This window comes from Podarcis pityusensis (assembly GCF_964106645.2).
Source record: "Podarcis pityusensis genome assembly, chromosome: 9".
Lineage (NCBI taxonomy): Eukaryota > Metazoa > Chordata > Lepidosauria > Squamata > Lacertidae > Podarcis > Podarcis pityusensis.
This window is the reverse complement of record NC_138034.1, coordinates 32,274,539-32,293,406: the sequence shown is the minus strand read 5'-3', so window position 1 is coordinate 32,293,406 and position 18,868 is coordinate 32,274,539. Positions and strand designations below refer to the sequence as shown.

Below are 18,868 nucleotides of genomic sequence, written 5' to 3'. Positions count from 1 at the left end.
TTCAGAAGAAACTAGGCAGCTCAGCAGAGACAGTGCAGTGCTTCCTCTGAGCAATGCGCAAGCTGACATACACCCCACCTCTCCTTTCTGCAGGATGGTGAGGCCTTTCCTTAGCACTGCTCAGCAGATACACCTGAAGTGTCTCAGCTACACAGGTCAAATAAACAAGGAATGGGGAGGTGGAAGAAACCCATCAACTTCAATTTCTGGACTAGTCAGAAAGATCGGACAAAAACTGCAGAATCTTGATCATAACTAATCAACAAAGTATAGTATTAGGAATTGATGTCAGATGTAATTAGTATGCAAATTTTACACTTTCAATTCAATCTTATTCTTAACCCTGTTCAACAGATGAAATCAAGTTTAGGACTATAGCCTAAAAATAAGTTTGTTCACTTTCTCCCTCTCTCTCACACACACACACACACTCACAAATTACAAGGCTGGAAGGTTTCCAGAGAGGTTTCTAGTCCATATCTGTCACTAATAACAGCATTAATTATAGTCATTCACATTTAATAATTCTAGAAGACTGTAAAAGCACTCTCAAGGGACAAAGTACTTTCTCATTTGTTTGGTGGTAGAAGGCAGACATGAGAGATAATAGGCAGGAGAAAGATTCCAGTGGTATAAAAAATTCCGTCTCTTCATCTTCTTCAGCTACAGTGAGGAATGGACTAATAGGCTGGGTTTTCCAACTAAGCCATTTGCATGATCTTCTGTTGACTCATCACATTTCTATGAGTCTTATGTTGAGATTCCTACACTGCAGGGGGTTGGACTGGATGACCCTTGGGGTCCCTAATTATCGTTTATTGTTAAAGCAAATCAACAGCTATCACCAAAATGAATATGTGTGTCTCTTGCATGTATTACATATTGGACACTTACCCTAACAGGAGGACTCCGTGCTTGTACTCTCTGCTGCTGGTTACTTTGAGAACTCTGCAGGTCTTTTGGAATGCAGTTAGCAACAGTGCTAGTCTGGACCCTTAATGAATTTGTGCAACTCACCACACCACCAGGTTTCCGGGGCCTCTGCTTGATGCCATCCAGTAGTCGAACCAGCAAAATATTACTGGGAAGTTCATCAACACTGCAGTCTACTAACGTCCTGCATTCTGGACATCGAAGCTCATTTCTGGAGCTCACAATGCCCAACAGACACCGCTTACAAAATGTATGTTGACAAGGCAATACTTTTGCAGAAGCATCAAGGCGTTCTAAGCAGACAGGACACTCCAACAAATCCAGTAAGGCTGACTCATCCATCTTTTATCTAGTTCACCAAGGAATAAGCTTTTGCAAAATTCATATCCTTTCTGAACATGTTAGGGAACTCATGTTATATCCATGCCTCTTCACTCTTCTCTCTGAAATTGTTTGCAAAGAAAGAAAAAGAACAAATATTAATAATAATGGGAAATGGAGGAAGGATGTTTCAATACCAGAAATCTTGCTTCGAGCGTGTGTTCTTACAAACCGGTAACATTAAAAACCATGAAACATTTCTCTAAACAAGGGTCACTTAGAAGTATTTGTTTGATATGTTAAGAAACACATGGGTCAGGAATAGAAGGCTGGTTTTTAAATATTAGCTGGTCTCACCAAATTAGTTTCTATAACAATGAAATATATTGTTTTCCACACATGAGTCTAAAGCAGGAGTGGGAAACCTGTAACCCTCCAGGTGTTGCTGGGGTACAACTCCTGTCATCCTGACCATTGGCAAGGGTAGCTGGAGTCTAACAGTATCTGGAGACTGGGTTCCTCATCCCTTATCTAAAGAGACAATCTTATTAGTGAACTACTTAACTGAAGTGTACTGATCACCGGGATAAATTGCTCTGTTTATTGCCTGTCAGTGGTGAAATTCAATAATACAGTGGTACCTCTGGTTACATACTTAATTCGTTCCAGAGGTCTGTTCTTAACCTGAAATTGTTCTTAACCTGAAGCACCACTTTAGCTAATAGGGCCTCCTACTGCTGCTGCGCTGCTGCGTGATTTCTGTTCTCATCCTGCAGCAAAGTCCTTATCCCGAGGTATTATTTCTGGGTTAGCAGAGTCCGTAACCTGAAGCGTATGTAACCTGAAGCGTATGTAACCTGAGGTACCACTGTAATAACAACCAATATCTGAGTATCACTAAACTTGGTACCTTTGTTTACACAACATGTGTAGTCCACTGTACACACTACTGCAATAATTCTTTAACCCTCTGCACATTTTCATGCTACTTCATTCATTCTACACATTTTTCTTTCCTTGATAGATCAAATATATACAAGAAACCTATAGATACATTAAAAACTGCATAGCTTTAACTTTAGCACTGGTTGTAATCTAACTTAATTAGGAGATATGTCTTTGAAGTAAATACCTTGATAACCAAAGTTTAGACAAAAACAAAAAGGGTCCAATTATTATTATTTTTATAAATGTTACTATCAGATCACAATTATATGTTAAAATCCAAATGTCACAGTAAAAAGACACAAAGGACAGGGCCAGAAAATGGTGCAACTAGTTCACATGTCCTTAAGTTTCTAAGGCTTGTGTTTCACAAACTGAACCCCATCCCCAGCAAATCACTCTTGAAAATTAGGGAACTTTTAAAAACAGATTGCAGTATGATTGAGTGTCTGGTATTAAAAATCAAAAGTCTCATTGGGTGCATCTAAAGTAGCTCTTTGGATCACAGCCAGCAGGATCTTTTAAGATCTCAAGTTCTTGAAAACACCCATTGTCATCAAACTTTGAAACTGCTTAGGGGGAAAAAGGGGGAATAACTACATCAAATGGAGTGCTGCATGTATTTGTCAGCCATACATTGGCCATGCATCCAACTACAGCAGCTATCAAAAATCCAACAAGAAGAGCAAACTAAGTACTGTATTTAAATAATTTAGTTTTTGCAGCAGTCTGGTGAAAAATGAAGAAGAAAATTATTCTCATAAGCAAGACTACCCTTTTAAGAAACAAACAATTAATGACTATTACACTGGCTTATTATTACATAAGCATTTTCATAGGTAGAGATTTGGGAATAAGCATGCTTAAGAAGATTTGAGTAAACAGCAAGTAGCAGGAAGCTACTAATATAGGATAATTGTAAGGCATAGCAAACAGACAGAAATCAAGAAGACGCCTACTAGGAGGTTTGATTATGAACGTGAGACTTCCTTAAAAGTTCACTTCAGGGGCAGATTAAAAAGACACGAGGAGAAAGCCCAAATAGCTTGTTCCCAAGGCGCACAAGGAAAAGGGTTTTGTAAGGCAGAAAGAAATAATAACCAAGCCGAACTTGACAGACAGAGCGCCTTCCTTTTGAGATCCGGAGAGCTGTAAATTAAACATTATGGCTTCCAGTACGTGCATAGGATACGTTATAGGAGACGCAACACCTCGACACACAAGGCAGGCGGAGAAGCCCATCTACAAACACACAAACGCAAAAAAAAGAAGGGGGGGGAGAGGGTGGGGGGGGGAGTGTGTAAAGGCTCTCGCTGGTCTTGGGAAAACATGCATTAAAAACCACACACAAGGCACCGGCTTCCCATAACCATAACCGGGAGACCGCTGGAGGGCGAGTACGGTCTCTATGGAGATTTAACTGGCGGCGGTGTCTCGTTACCAAAGGTGGACAAACAGCGGACTCGCACACAGCCCTCTCCTCACAAGAGAGAGGAGGCGCGGAGGGAGTGAAGGCTCCGTCTCTCGAGAGCGTCTTAACCCGGCCCCCCAGGCCCCGGGAAGGCAGCGCGGCACCGCCGGGGACAAGGGGCGCTCCCTCCCCTTCCCACCACCTACCCCCGTTAAACTCACCATCTCCGCGGTGGCCGTTGGAGAGAGAGAAGGGAAAGAAAGCAAAGGAGCCCGCCCGCCTTCCTTCCTTCTTCCCGCCCCCCCTTCCCCCTCAGCCTTCGCTTTCGCGCCTCTTTGTTCCCGTGAGGAGAAGCCGCCGCGTTCCGTCTCTCTCTCTCTCTCTGTCTCGCAACGCGGCACAGCTCTTTTCTACGCTTCTCCTCCTCCTCTTTTTCGCCGCCTCCCCGCCCCGAAAGGGGTCTGACGCGAGAAGCCGCCCCGCCTTGAGGAAGGAGCCAAGCCTCCGAGGTGGGGAGCGAGGAGTCTCTGGGCGCGCAAGCAAGCGAGGGAAACCGCCTGCCTCCCTGGCTCTTCCTGGAACTCCTGCCTCCCTGGGCGGGCGGAGCTCCGGGTGCGTGTCTGCCCCGCTCCCTCCCCGTCTCCCTGAGGGGAATTGTGTGGGAGAGAGAGAGAGCAGCCCTTCTGAGGAGCTCCCTCCCTCCCTCCCTCGCCAACCGCCGCTCCCTCCCCGCGGAACATCCCCGCTCCCGCCCGCCCATAAGGAGCCCTCTCTCTCTCCCGCCTCATGCCTGCCTGGATCCAGCCCCAGCCGCCCGCCCACTCTTTTCCCTCAGGCAACCCTCTCTCTCTCCCGCCAACCTCCGCAGAGTCCCTTCAGGGGACAATCTCAACCCGTCGCCGCCGCCTCCTTTTTTGGCTGCTTCACCCTCCACGCCGCAGGCAGGGCAAGGAGGTGAACCAGCCGGGCAAGCTGACGCGGGCCGGGGAGAGAGGGCTGGAAGTCAACGCCGGCGAAGCGCACACCTCCCTTCCCTCACACTCTCTCTCACGGTGCTTGGCGGCGGCTGTTGCCCGCCCTTTTCTTTCAGTCAAAAAAGAAAAAGAAAGGGAGAGATACGGTTCATTACGAACGAAATAAGGCCGAGGAGGTGGTCATAATAAAGTGGGGTGGGGGGACGTATGCAGCTGTAGCAGGAAAAGTCACTTAAAAATAATAATAAAGGTGCAGCGAAAGGGCCATTGGTCCCATCCGAGTGGCTCGCAGGAATGGTGACCTTTCTGCCACCCCCAACCTGGGAAATACAGTACTTCATAATCTCTGACCATCTCTTCCTGCAATTGCCCATACGGTTCCATACTGCAAAGACTTGACTCCAGGGCAGGAATGATTCTGCTCTGGTTATCTCAGCCCATCATCTACTGCTGCGTCAAGCAAGGACTTGCACGTCTGAACGAAAGCAATTGAAGATTTAGCACTGCAGCCAAAACTCAAGCACAGTGTTCCTACCCATCCCACATCAGGCAGGACACTGCTTTGACTTGAAAGCAGCTCAGGATTTAGGGTAGTGCGGATGGTTCCCCCCCCCCCCCCCGCACAGTGTGCCATGCTCTGAGTGGGGTGCAAAATGGAGAAGATCCGTTTGGGGTGCCAGATTTTGGCCTCGCGCAGGGCACCTTATTATGAAAGATTACCAAATTGAAAGGCACCAAGGGATGAGATATGGGTGCCAACTTGAATAAAATATTGCAGACCCCAGGTAAGCCCTGCTCTGCATAATTGACCACACACCATTTGAATGCCAGTGCCCATCAACTTTGGGGGAACAGCCCCCTCAAATATTTTATTGGGGGATCCAAAGGGATCTTGGCTCCTAGGAGTGGGCTCCTATATCCAGGATCCAGGAACCAACTGGGCCAACTTGCTTCCTGTGTCTTAGGAGCAGAGCTTTGCTGTACAGAAAGGAAGGGAGCCGTGGGCTTACATGCGCAAAGCAGACTGCTCAGTTCAGATCTTTTCCTCCCAATATGTGGAGTGGGGTGGTCTGATCAATGGAGGTGCAGTGAGAGGCACAGCCCAACTCTTCTCCCACAGTTCTAATTATTTGAGTCTTCAAATGGCTGCATAGGGCATAGTGTTTCTACCATTCTTCAGTATTCATTATTTCATCTCATTAATTCATAAATTGTACCAAACATAATGGTTCAGTATGGTGATTTGAAGTACACTCACAAAACACCATACTCATTCATATATGTCTCAAAAAGAGTTTGATGATAGAACATTAACAACTGAATCACACATGTGTTTACTAAGAAATGAGCCCTACTGATTTGGTGTGGTGTCCTAGCACAGCAATTAACCAGTGAGGTTCCAGATTCAATCTCTAACACTTTGTTAAATAGATCTTGGGTAATATGGGAGTTAATAGAAAGTACTGATGGAGTATTTTTATTATGAAGTGGAAGGTAGGCTATTCATTGTAATGATGTAATAAAGATATAAGCTATTGTTTGCTGGGGGTAATGTGTTATTTGAAACTTAACTGCTTCATTTTAAAGTACAGTATAAAGTAGAGATACCTTGTAACAATGTTGTGATATTAAGTTGTGATATTTTTCTTTTTCTTTTGTGTGATATATTAATAAGAAACAGTACTGAGCTACATGGACCAATGGTTCATATGTTGTCAATGATTTTGATTTAAGAAGGCATGGGTGAAGAGCAGATTTGGTTCTGGAAGCAAGGTTTGCTAGGCAGAAGGCTGAATATGCAGGCCTTCAATATAGATTTCTCAGAAATTCCACCTACCGGTATTTCATGTGCAAAACTTCTAAATTCACATACAAACTAATGGGATCTGAACTGGTAGAGACTGATGAGGAAATAAATATTGGAGTCACTGTGGACAGCTCAATTAAGACATAGACAAAATGTGTCAGGCTGTTGTCAAAGACCAACATACAGTAGTAACAACTAGGAAAAGGTAAAAAAACCAAACCTGACAATTTTGTAATTTCTTTATACAAGTCTATGATGTGACCACACCTGGTATACTGCATACATGGAAAGGCACAGCAAAGGTCAACAAAAAGGATCTAAAAGTTGGAGCAACTCCCCTATGAGGAAAGTTTACAATGTTTGGGATGTTTCAATGAGAAAAAAGGGATTAAAGGAGCATGTGATAGAAGTGTAGAATTTGTATAGTGTGGATAGAAAGAGGTTTTTCCCTTCTACCATATTACTAGAACTCATATAGTCGAAGATTCAGTCAAACAATAGGAATTGCTCTTCAAAACTGAAATTCTCTACCACACTATGTTGTAATAGGTATTAGCTTAAATCTCTCTAAGGGATTAGACAATTCATGGAAGATAAGGTAATCAATGGCTTCTAGTCATGATGGCCATTTCCTGTCTCCAGAATCAGAAGCAACATGATTCTAAATATTTGCCCTTGGGGAACAACAGGGGCAGAGAGCTGTTGTATTCATGGTCTACTTGTGAGCTCCCAATAGGCATCTGGTGAGCTTCTGTGGAAATAGCATACTGCAGACCTTGGGTCTGATCCAACAGGGTTATTCTTTTAAGTTTTGAGAGGTTCAGAGCAGGTAGCATCTGGTGTGGGGAGCTAGAGCTGTGGCGCTTTACACTAGTGTTGCTGTAGATTAAGTGGCTGTGATGGGCCAGGATGGGGATAAGATTGGGGTTGACCAGATGCATCAGCAGGGGGACTTGCTTGGTTCTGGCAGAGCATCTATGAAGCCATAATCTGTTGCCCCCACACCAGCCCTGTAGAGGTAAGCTGTAGCAACACCAGTGTTGGGAGAGCAGCTCCACAATTCTGCCCCACTACGGGTTTAGAGAATTGAGCACAACACTTTGAGTGGTTCATGGGGTGCCAAGTAATATTTTTTCATGTCAAACTCTGCAGCTCACTAAGTTTTGGTTCATCAAGGGCAAAACCTGGAAACACTGAGGTAAGAATAAACATTAATCCCTGACCCTGTTTTATTGAACAAACCCCCAATGCAGCAAGTAAAATACGTAGTTGGCAACCCTAGCCCTGTCTGTTCATGATTAAATTATAAAGGACAGAATTGTATGTAATTCTTTTAAGTAAAAGGCAATGAATGTGAAGAAGGGTTTTCCAGATGCAGAGGTGGACTTTGATAATATTGTGCCCTGAGCGAGGACAAAATGTGCCCCCCCCCCCGTATATTTATTATTTTCACAATACTGTAATTCCTTTTGGCGCAGTTACTTTTTTTTCGCACCCTCGGCTTGGAGCCCTCTGGGGGGGAACCACTTGCACCGTCCTAAATGAGGTGCTGATGGAGACCCCAAATCAAAGGAAGGAGCAAAAGGCTGTGTTATTGCTCCCTCCCCCGCCCGCCTTTAGATGCTCTCTCTTTTTCTCATCCCCCTCCAGGCTGGACAAACAGTGCTTTGCTCTAGAAGAAGTCCTAAAATCATATATAAGAGTACAAAATCTTGTAAACATGGGAAATTTATTTATTACTCAGGGGAAGGGGTGTGTAACACAGTCCCTCATTTTGGCAGGGGCCAATTTCACCAGCCCCTTGGTACGCCTCTGTCCAGATGAAAGTAACATGCTCCAAAATAAACACTTTAAGCACAAAATAGCTAAGACTGCAATCTTTTATAGAGTTAGGCATGTCTAAGCCCACTGAATTCAATTGGCTTAGGCATGCTGTACTCTGCATAGGTTCAGACTGTATTTTGTCCCACTCTCCAAGTGTTTAAGTACTAAACTGAATTTGCATCCATTGCTCAAATCTTGTAATGAGATCTAGGATCTTAATCCTCCTAGGATTTCTTGTCAAGGAAATTACAAGGCTCTGTATAATGTTATTATGTAGTTGCAAAGAGAGTTATATAAAAGGGAAACTCTTCCAAATAAAGTATTATGAACTGATGCATAGCAAATATGATCATGTGAGTTTCTGGCAGCTCAGATGAACAGGAATGCCAACTTTTTTTTAAAGAAAAGATACCTAAACAAAACGACTTCTTACTAAAGACAAGGATGGGCATCTGTATACAGATATTAGTCAAAAAGAAAATGTAAAGTTTTAGGCCTTTCAGAGGCTTGTAAAGCTAGAGAGCTTGTAAAGAAATCTGGCAACACTCAATTTACTGAACATCTGCAGTAATATTAACATCACTAAAAAAAACAAACCCAGAAAAGCACGAGATATCAAAACATTGATAACAACACAGTTCCTATGTGGAAGTGAGGAACTGCAACAGATGATGCTGAATATACAAAATAGTGTGGGAAAGAGCACCAAAGTGATAACAAGCTAATTAATTCCTCTCTAGTAATAGCATAATAAACATCTGTGAGGCTCTAATAGGAATTCACCTGACTAATATAATTCATTTATGGCATGTCACAGCACCAATAGTGTGTGTGTGGAATAAAAATATAGGAAACCGGCTTATACCAAGCTCTCTACACTGATTGGCAGTGGCTCTTCAGATCTTAATTGTATGCAGATTAATACCATGTTCCTGACATTTAAATTGGTGGCAAAAAACCAATTCCACAGCTTTATACCTATGACTTCTCTTTCACTGTAATATGAGAGTATAATTATTAGCTCTTCTAAATAAATGCCTGTTCCATTAATATTTTCTCGGAGTGAGAATTCCAATACATGGGGATTGTCTCCTGCTCAATACAGTTTTCCTGCTACTTTCAATGGTGACAGACAAGCCATGCACTTTCCTCTTTGTGCTTATGAATCATTTCCCTACATTGAAACTGAGATATAGGGTAAGTTGTGATGAACTAAGATGTGCACACACATGAATCTTTGGGTTCGGTGAAAAAAATTATCCTACCTCTTCCCATATTACTGGGTTTCCATTATAGAATCCTCTAAACTGAACAACAGACATTCTTTATTTAACCTCTGCACTCCAGGAGCTAGTCCTTTCCCCCAGTTATTTCAATTGTTCTTTGAACCTGTTCCAAATTGAAGTCATTCTTCTATGAACAAGGAATGGTGGACATAGTTTAACAAATGATTTATCAGATCATGAACAAGGGTAATTTATCCTTCCCATTCCCTGCTCAGTATACTATAGTTTATTTATCAGTGAACTTTGTCTTCTTTGCTGCTGTGTCCTGTTAGTGGATTACAGTGGTGCCTCGCAAGACGAAATTAATCCGTTCCGCGAGTATCTTCGTCTAGCGGTTTTTTCGTCTTGCGAAGCAACCCTATTAGCAACTTAGCGGATTAGCGCTATTAGCGGTTTAGCGGCTATTAGCGGTTTAGCGGCTTAGCTGCTAAAAGGCTATTAAAGGCTTAGCGGCTTAGAAAAAGGGGGGGAAAGCGGGGAAAAAATCTCAAGACTCGCAAGACATTTTCGTCTTGCGAAGCAAGCCCATAGGGAAATTCGTCCTGCGAAGCGCATTGAAAACGGAAAACCCTTTCGTCTAGCGGGTTTTCCGTCTTGCGAGGCATTCGTCTTGCGGGGCACCACTGTATAGTCGCCTCATGTTATAACAAGATCCCCAGAAGTCATCAAACCTCCTTCATACCCCAGTGATGTCATGTTATTATTGGCCGATTAGGATTACTGTATTATTTGGTGAACCCATCATTAACTGCATTCTACTGAATCTAGAAATCACGGATGTGTTTAGCCCGGACCCTGAGGCCCAGCGCCGAGGGCCTTCTGGCGGTTCCCTCACTGCGAGAGGTGAGGTTGCAGGAAACCAGGCAGAGGGTCTTCTCAGTAGTGGAGCCCGCCCTGTGGAACGCCCTCCCATCAGATGTCAATAAACAACTATCTGACTTTTAGAAGACATCTGAAGGCGGTCCTCTTTAGGGAAGTTTTTAATGTTTGATGTTTTATCGTGTTTTTAATATTCTGTTGGGAGCTGACCAGAGTGGCTGGGGAAACCCAGCCAGATGGGTGGGGTATAAATAAATAAGTAAATAATAAACTGTTTGTTTGATATTGTCTGCTTATCATTCAGATTGCATTGCTTTCTTTTGATTTTCTGCAATGGCTTCTTCTTTCTTCTCATCTTCACTTTAAGGTTCCTGGAAATCCCGTCCAAGACCAGAAGAACACTCGTTCCCTCAGATCTTTCTCTCTCTCAAGCTCTCTTCCAGGTTCTTCACTCTTATCGCACTGACTATTTAGTCAAGACTGATTACCGTCATTTTCTGCACCCTCATACATCTCCCCTGCTACGGTTTATATCTGGAATGCTCATCCTCTTGTGTCATCCAACTCTTTTCCTCCATTAGGTAGAATTCCCCCATTTAGGTGACTCCTCAAAACCTCTCTCTTACTCATTGTGTTCTCTGACTCACCATTCTTATTTCCTCCCAGTTCTTCTGTTAGCATGCCAAGTCTTTAGTAGGCTATAAGCCTTTGTGTAGGGTCTGTCTTTTAATTTACTGTTACATAGCATCTTGCTAGAATCACGATCAAACCTTTTATACATTGCTATCAATGTTTTAAATGATTGTTAGCTGCCTATGGGGCTGTTTGATGAAAAATAAACAGCAAATAAATGGGGACAAAAGTACAGCTGCTACATAAATACTCAAAGGAGTAACAGAGTAATGAAAGATTCTTGTTTTAGTGAATACCTATGCGATCATAAATGCTCATTGTTTAGAAAAATACTGCTACAGCAATTCAACCAGCCACACAGCACTGATGTATTGTGCTCTGAATTGTGGCCCTAATTTGGCAGTTTAGTTGTTTTGAAGATAATCCAATCAAAATAATTGCAGAGAGTTTATCTTGGAGGAGAGAGCTGAACTTACACACGCATGTACTAGTATGAAATGTTTTAAATAGTGACTGCCCCTGTCTCAAAAAAGTTCTCTCTCTCTCCCTGCTGCTGTCTCCCAAACTGCTGAAGGGATACAATCAGATATCAGCTTATGGTATATACATTTGCTCCTCCAGGTGTAATACCTGATCATCACATCTTTGAATGGCTGGAAGCTGTAATCTGACTTATGGTTTCTCTTCAAACTTAATAACTTTTTATGTCTTCCTAATACACAGATCTCTCTTGATACAGCTGTCGGTTTTACCAGTGGCAATGCTTATGCTTATTTTGCATTGCTTACGCTTAGGTTTTGCATGAGTGCAAGTCCTGGTTAAATCTGGACTGTGCTGCTCTCCACCCCTTTGTCCCCCTGCTGCCATTCATTTAACCTTTGAATATTTTTATTGCCTTTGTAGCCTATTTAATGACATTTGCATAATTTGCTTGTATCACTTATTCCTCTCATACAAGACAATTCATTTGCAAACATGGATCTGATAACAGTCACATGCACACTATTCTTCAACTGGTGCATTGTTGTACATTTCCACACACACTACAATAAAAAAGAGGGCTATTAACACAATGCTGGCCCTGCAAGTCAGTGTTGCTATCTGTACAAGAATGGATACTTATAGGTGCCACCTGAGACTGTGGTTCCAGGCAGTTTGGTTTCACCGAGTGCTTCCATACTCGCATACAGATATGATGTTTCTATGCATACAGTTGGCGCCTTTGCTTTCTCAGATGCCTGGTCTCTTCCTCATCCCTGCATCATAACACTCACTACCATGCTGCCACTTACTGTCCACAGCACTGGGTGGAGCTTCATGAAATGCATCTGGTTCCTCCTGTCAATCACTTCTCCTTTGCTCTCAACTACCATTTTTCATTTTGTGCATATGCACCTTTAAAAAAATATCTGTGATTCCAATAGGAAACACTACGGTCCTTATGCAGCCAGCTGTGATATTTCACTGTAGGCAAAATGAAGTTTGTGCTTTTTGGAGGAGAAGAGTAGGAAGGAATATCCATCACACACACACACGCACACACACGCAAATTCTAAGGTCTTGTGCAATAATGATAAAGATGTCTTATGCAAGGCATAATCATCAACTGATGTATTGCAGTTATTGCAACCTCACAGTTAATCCTCCACCTTTACTGCGTGGAGCCCTTGAGAGAATATCTTATCAGATCTGGACATGCCTTCGGCAAGTGGCAATCAATGGAAACAGGTGTATTTCTTTTCATATTGGGGGCTGCCAGAAACAAAATGGCTAGGTTGTGCTTAGATGACGAGCAAGCAGGATGAGGGGTGTGGCAACAGACCACCCACTGAAATGACACCACAGAAATAATAGACCACCCAGCAGGAGGGGGAAAAAAACAGGGGGGAAATGATAACCAAGCTACCATGCCAGCAGTGACTGCACTGGATTTTCTGCAGTAAGGAGAAATCCAAAAGAAGTGCAAACAAAAGTATGATCTGGCTTTTTGATGACATCCTATATCTGTGAACAAATATGCAGACATGAAGAGCATTGATTAAACATCCAGGTAAAAGCTGGATTATCATTCATCAATGACCCTCTGTCCCATGGGCGGCGGCCTTTTCTCTGGTAGATTGTTCCAGGTCGGTTAAGTAAATAGACCAGCCAAATTGAAAGAATATAAATATAAATGGTCAGGACAGGGAGAAAGATAATAATAACCAGATGCAGATAAATTAATTAATTTAATATTAATTAATTAATTAATTAATTAATTAATAATCTCAGTACTTAAAACTTGGCAGAGATAATAAAATACTAATAATAAAACATAATGATAATAATAAGATCCTAAGCGAGAAATCCGGATGACGACACCGATGTCATTCAGATGGCAGTTCCCATCAGGAACCACCCATTATGTAGTCGTACCTTAGATCCTGAATGCCGTGCAAGTCGAACATTTTGGCTCCCAACCACCACAAACCTGAAGTGGGTGTGAAAAATGTTCTTTTGAACCCAAACGTCTGACATGGCTTCTGCAGCTTCCAACTGAGTGCAGGAAGCCCCTGCAGCCAATCGGAAGCTGCACCTTGGTTGTTGAATGTCAAACTGACTTCCGGAATGGATTGCGTTCGGCAACCAAGGTACGACTGTATTACAGCAAGGTTTATCTTGCCTGGGCTGGATCAGTCCCGCGGAGATCCCTCTGTGGGCCAGATTGCGTGTGTGTGAGAGCGCACACACGCAATTTTCAGCACCACAGAAGCGAGTCCCTGCGCCTCTTTAGCGCAGCGCGGGAGTGGGCAGCTCAGTTCGGGGGCAGCTCATGGGCCGGTCAAACAACCTCTGTGGGCGGCTTCCGGCCCATGGGCCTTAGGTTGCTGACCCCTGCTCTAGGGACCTGAAAGACCCTGTCGCTTCCCTTCCCTTAAGTGATATCTGCCTCTGTAATGGGTCGTGAGATTTCTTACTCAAAATCAGTCTATTCCTTTTCATAGGTCCCCTGTTACATGCATATTATGCATTGTTGATTCCAGCACTCACCTTGTCACAAATACTTGTGGCCAGTGCCATTTTCAATAACAAAGAGAAAGCTATGGTTCCCCTTAGCTGGGTGGCTCCACAAACATAAAGGCACAACGATTTCAGGTGTAATATTATTTACATTAGGAAAACTTAATGGTTGTTTCGGAGAGAATGTTGAATATAATGCACACATTCTCTTCCAGAAGCAGAATAATCACATAATATCCTGAATGAAAGCCTCAGGACCCCTTTATCATCTTTAGAATACAAAATGTTAATCCTGGCATAGTGCTACCAGGGGACTTGCGCACACACAAAAATCCCTACCAAAAGCAGAAATCTGCTAACTGCTTAATGTATTTCTCTACCATATGTTGTAGAACACACTCCTGGACAGAGTAAATTAAAATGGACACAACCTATTGGCTTCAGTTTGCTGCTCTACTAGCATGTGGAACGGACCATGAAACGACAATTGATAGCATCAAGTCAATTTCATTTTGCTTTCTGCTACATAGAGTGAGACTGGCAGAAGTAATGTTAATCTTGTTCTTTGCTGTTCATCCCCAGTATTGCTAGCTCTTCAAAGCACAAAAAAAGAACTTAAGCCTTGGAAACATTTAAAATTTGAAGTAATTTTTAGTTACTTAAAATAGAGTAATAGAATTGTTATGATTCTTTCTGAATATATGTTATCAGTTTTACAAGTTTAGCATTGTCATTGTCTCAGGAATTAATAAATACACTAAAGTGTATTATTATAGTCAATATTGCTGGTGGATATCTACCAATTTCCTTAAATTCTGATTCTGAAGTGTTTTGTGATGGAGAATCTAGACTTACCCTTTGTTCCCAAATTTTGGAACTATAATATCCAGATTTTGGTAACAGATTGAAAGGGTGACGACTTACAATGCCAACAAGTACACAGGGAAGCAGAAATTAATTTGGGAGCGATGAGAAACCTAAAAGCAACAGTCTCGTGGAATCTTAAAGACTTAATAAATTGAGAAACGTAGGAAGTAAAGTAAAGGATTTTGAGGGAACATAGCAGGGTAAATAGAGGGAACAGGAGATGATGCTCCATTGTGTGCATGGAAGACCCTTATACCAGCAGAGCTGCAGCATACATTGGGATACAGTCCCAAGTTTCACCACCTAGTCCTCTTTTGCATCTTCTTAACCAGTAGGACAAACATTTTCCCAGTGTTTCCAACCTTTTCTTCATTAGCATCATTTGACATCGGAATAGCACCTTCTGTGCTGGTTAGTAACTCTTTCGCTTTCTGAGACTTGGGCCAAATGAGGTACCAGCCATCCGTGCAGAAGTGGAAAGGAAAATGTAACCCCCAGGGATGCTTGACTGGTGACGACACTGCCATCTTGTTGGCGTCACACAAAGAGACTTCTCTCCTGGGCTAATTTTGAATGCTAAATTATTTTCTTTACAACGAGATAGTGGTATCCCTCCTGCATCCACGTTGGGGCCATCTGTGTCTTTTGTTGGGGCAACTGCTACTTGTGAAATTGGGCTTCTGGTTTCTCCTTTTCCCTCTGTGCCTCCAAAAGTCTAGAGCGTCTGAAGCAGATTTTTGGAGGAACACAATGAGCTGCATGATGAGGGAGCGGAAAGAGAAGCCCTGTTGCATAAATGGGTATCTGTTAGCAGCATGTTGTATCCCATTCTTAGTCTGCGGCCTTTATTTTACATGCAAAGGAAAAGACAACGGAGTATTGTATTTCTATATAATACCACTGCTTCCCCTGTGTCTTTGAGATAAAAAGGTAGACTATAAATAATAGATATTCTATGGGTATCACTGACCACTAGAAGGATAGAGAATAGGATTTAAAAAGGGTACATCTAAACGCAGTCACAAATATAGGGCCAAATTTTCAAACGCAGTCTAGGAGTATAACAAAATATAAATAGTATTTTTATTTTGTTCCGTTTTTCCTCTAGAAAGAAATCAAAAGAGAAATCCACATAATCATACAAAAAGGTCAAGCATTTATTTAATGTGGTTAGAAATAAAACAACTTTTAAATGTAGTGTTAGAATCACGGTGAGTTTACATACATACATTCCGCCTGGCATTGTACCCAGGGGACATAGAGCTACTTTTTCAACAGAAAAACTAGCTGTTAAGCATTACAGCTGATTCAGCTCACTCGCTGATATTACCTGTTGCACACTAAAAATATTTTAAGTCATCATCTCACAGGAATTTGTTTCCTCCCCCATAAAGTGCCCCTTCCTCCATGGGAGAGAGGGAGGGAGGAAAGAAGGGAGAGAGAACAAACACATCAAGTAAAATTTAACTTGTTTCCTCTGGAAGATCCGGATGCAAGATACATAGCTTGTTTGCAAAACACCACCAGCAAAACATTTGTAGCAACTTTCATCTCAGCCACTGCTAGGATGGTCCTAATTACAGACCAAAAATGAGTAGCAGGCATAGTCCAGTACATAGTACTACAGAGAGAAAAACCCATCATATTGGAGCTGCTTTCATTTATAGAGGAAAATTGCAGATTCTCCCTCCAGCTCCAAACTCATTCCTTAAGCCACTTGACAGAAATAAAATGAAGTCTTAAAAAATGACACACTATTTGCTTTGATTGGGGGGAAAATAATAAACTGAACCTGATAAAAATACTGATATTTCCAAAGAGTATTCATTCCCCCCCTCTATACACACACACATATATATACTCATCCACAAACACATTAGGTGAAATACTCAATACCCTGATCTTAAACCACTTCATATAGAAATGCGCCATTGTTTTCAATGAGGCTCACTTTCATATTATGTGTGTTTAAGACCCAAGGGGCCATTACAGAGAAATTATAAACTCTTGAACTGAAAGTGAAGTCTCTGAAAATTTCATCAGTACCAAACAGGATTCCCCCCCCCCCAATGGTGGGCATGAGCGTTAAAAGATCGTGGTTTGAACTGTACTTTTTAACAGCTTAGATTTAAACAAACAGTATCGCCTAATGCAACATAGGCTTATTCATACATGATAATCTCTCAAACACTAAATTGTTTCTGAGTCAGCCTTTCTATTCTTTGCTACTCATTTTAAATGAAATGTAGCCTTTTCAGTTATCTGTTGAAGGAATGAAGCTATATGTCAAAAGAAATCTATAAACAGCCTTTCAGTGAAGTGTCATGTTTTTTCCGTCTCCGTGCAATCAACAAGATTATAAGCCTGCCCCACTAAAATATTATTTTTTCATTGTGTCTCATTATTCTACTCAACAAAATCCACACACCTACATGCAGCTGAGAATGTCACCAGGGCGTTTTACTCATCATTGTCTGCAAAGAAAGAAAAATTTAAAATGTTTAGTATAGTGAGGAAAACAGTTTACCAAATGCATCTACTTTTAAAAGACCTCATATTCAAGCTAAGAAAAAAAATACAGGCCAGAAAATTCACCAAGAGTAAAGATGACTGACAGCGATGTTTGAATACTGCATATTCAACAAACTCCACCTCCCATTTGTGCATTTTACTTGAAGGCTGCTCAGTTTAACCTTATAAGCTACTGTGACTGATGTGTTTATCTAAAGTTAAAGCTGCAAAGATTTCAAACTCTGCATATGGGAAAAGAAAGTACCATATTTTCCGCTCTATAAGACGTACTTTTTCCCTCCTAAAAAGTAAGGGGAAATGTGTGTGCGTCTTATGGAGCAAATGTAGGCTGCGCAGCTATCGCTGAAGCCAGAACAGCACGAGGGATCGCTGCGCAGCGATCCCTCTTGCTGTTCTGACTTCTGGGATAGCAGCGCAAAGCCTCTTCAGAGCAACAGGAGGAACGCTCCCCCTGCCCTGAAGAGGCTTGGTGCAGCTATCCCAGAACAGCAAGAGGGATCACTGCTTTCGCTGCGCAGTGATCCCTCTTGCTGTTCTGACTTTGCTTTGCTGAAGAGGCACTGCGCAGATTCAGAATATATTTTTTTCATGTTTTCCTCCTCTAAAACTAGGTGTGTCTTATGGTCAGGTGTGTCTTATAGAGCGAAAAATATGGTAAATATTAGCGATAATGGTGTAGAGTAGATAATGCATCCTCCACCACCCCCAGGATGAACAGATACCATCTGCCCTGTGAGAAGGAAGAGGAGAGTGAAGGAGGCAAAGACAACATCAGGGACTACCCCAGTCAGACTGCTCCCCACGAAACCATCTGCCCTGTGTGGAAAAGGAAAGTATGAGGGAGACAGGCACAGAAAACATCAGGATCTCCTCTAGGTGGACTGTGTTCCCTGCTCACCTGAAGGCCGTCTTTACATTTTATATTATTTTAGTGTTTTAAAATTGTTGAGTGCCTTGGCAGAAAGGTGGTATAAATGCAATAAATTAAACAAATAAATGTGCTCATAGGTAGGAGACTTGTAAGTGGCAGGCTCAGACACTTCCTTCCCTCCTGCAAATTCCTTTCTCCATCTCTCTTTTGAAGTTAACCATGGTTCAGTGTTACATCTGCTACTGTTAACATAACGGTGATTTAAAGTAGCTTGAAATTAGTACGAGGAATACAAATCCTGGTTAGCATTAACAGCATGCAGATGTAAAAGTGCATCGTGGTTAGCTCCATGATACCCTTCCCTGTCCATTTTTTAACATTTCTGACCTTTCATTCATAGTTAAGTCTGCACTGAACAGCTACATTTATAAGCAGCCATTTTATCATCTTTATTACATGAAATAGTCAGATTTCAACAAAAAAAAGGTAGTTTACAGAAGTATGGCCTTTCTTAGGACAATTGTGAATTTGTTGTAAATATCTCCTAAGAATTTGTTCTGTCCTTGAAGCTGGTAATGTACACAAACTGTAAATGTATATATTCTATTGGTTTTACGATACAAGTCTGGCAGTAGATGTTAAAAA

At 42.1% G+C, this 18,868-nt stretch overlaps 2 protein-coding genes across 11 annotated transcripts in view; both read right to left on the bottom strand.

Annotated features, from left to right (window-relative positions):
- The window catches only part of SH3RF1 (SH3 domain containing ring finger 1), a 45,104-nt gene extending 38,830 nt beyond the window's left edge, over positions 1-6,274 (bottom strand). The window contains exons 1-2 of one of the 3 annotated variants that reach the window (XM_081021700.1): positions 4,936-6,274; positions 895-1,376 (exon numbers count right to left, since the gene is read on the bottom strand). In XM_081021700.1, coding sequence (XP_080877826.1) covers positions 895-1,275 — 381 coding nt within the window. In that variant the 5' untranslated portion in view covers positions 1,276-1,376; positions 4,936-6,274. The other 2 variants (XM_081021699.1, XM_081021701.1) reach the window with 2 other exon arrangements.
- A 9,679-nt stretch (positions 6,275-15,953) lies between these two features.
- NEK1 (NIMA related kinase 1) overlaps positions 15,954-18,868 on the bottom strand; it is a 40,536-nt gene continuing 37,621 nt past the window's right edge. For all 8 annotated transcript variants that reach the window (XM_081021682.1, XM_081021681.1, XM_081021680.1 and 5 more), the window contains one exon: positions 15,954-17,294. In XM_081021682.1, coding sequence (XP_080877808.1) covers positions 17,281-17,294 — 14 coding nt within the window. In that variant the 3' untranslated portion in view covers positions 15,954-17,280. The remainder of the gene's footprint in view (positions 17,295-18,868) is intronic.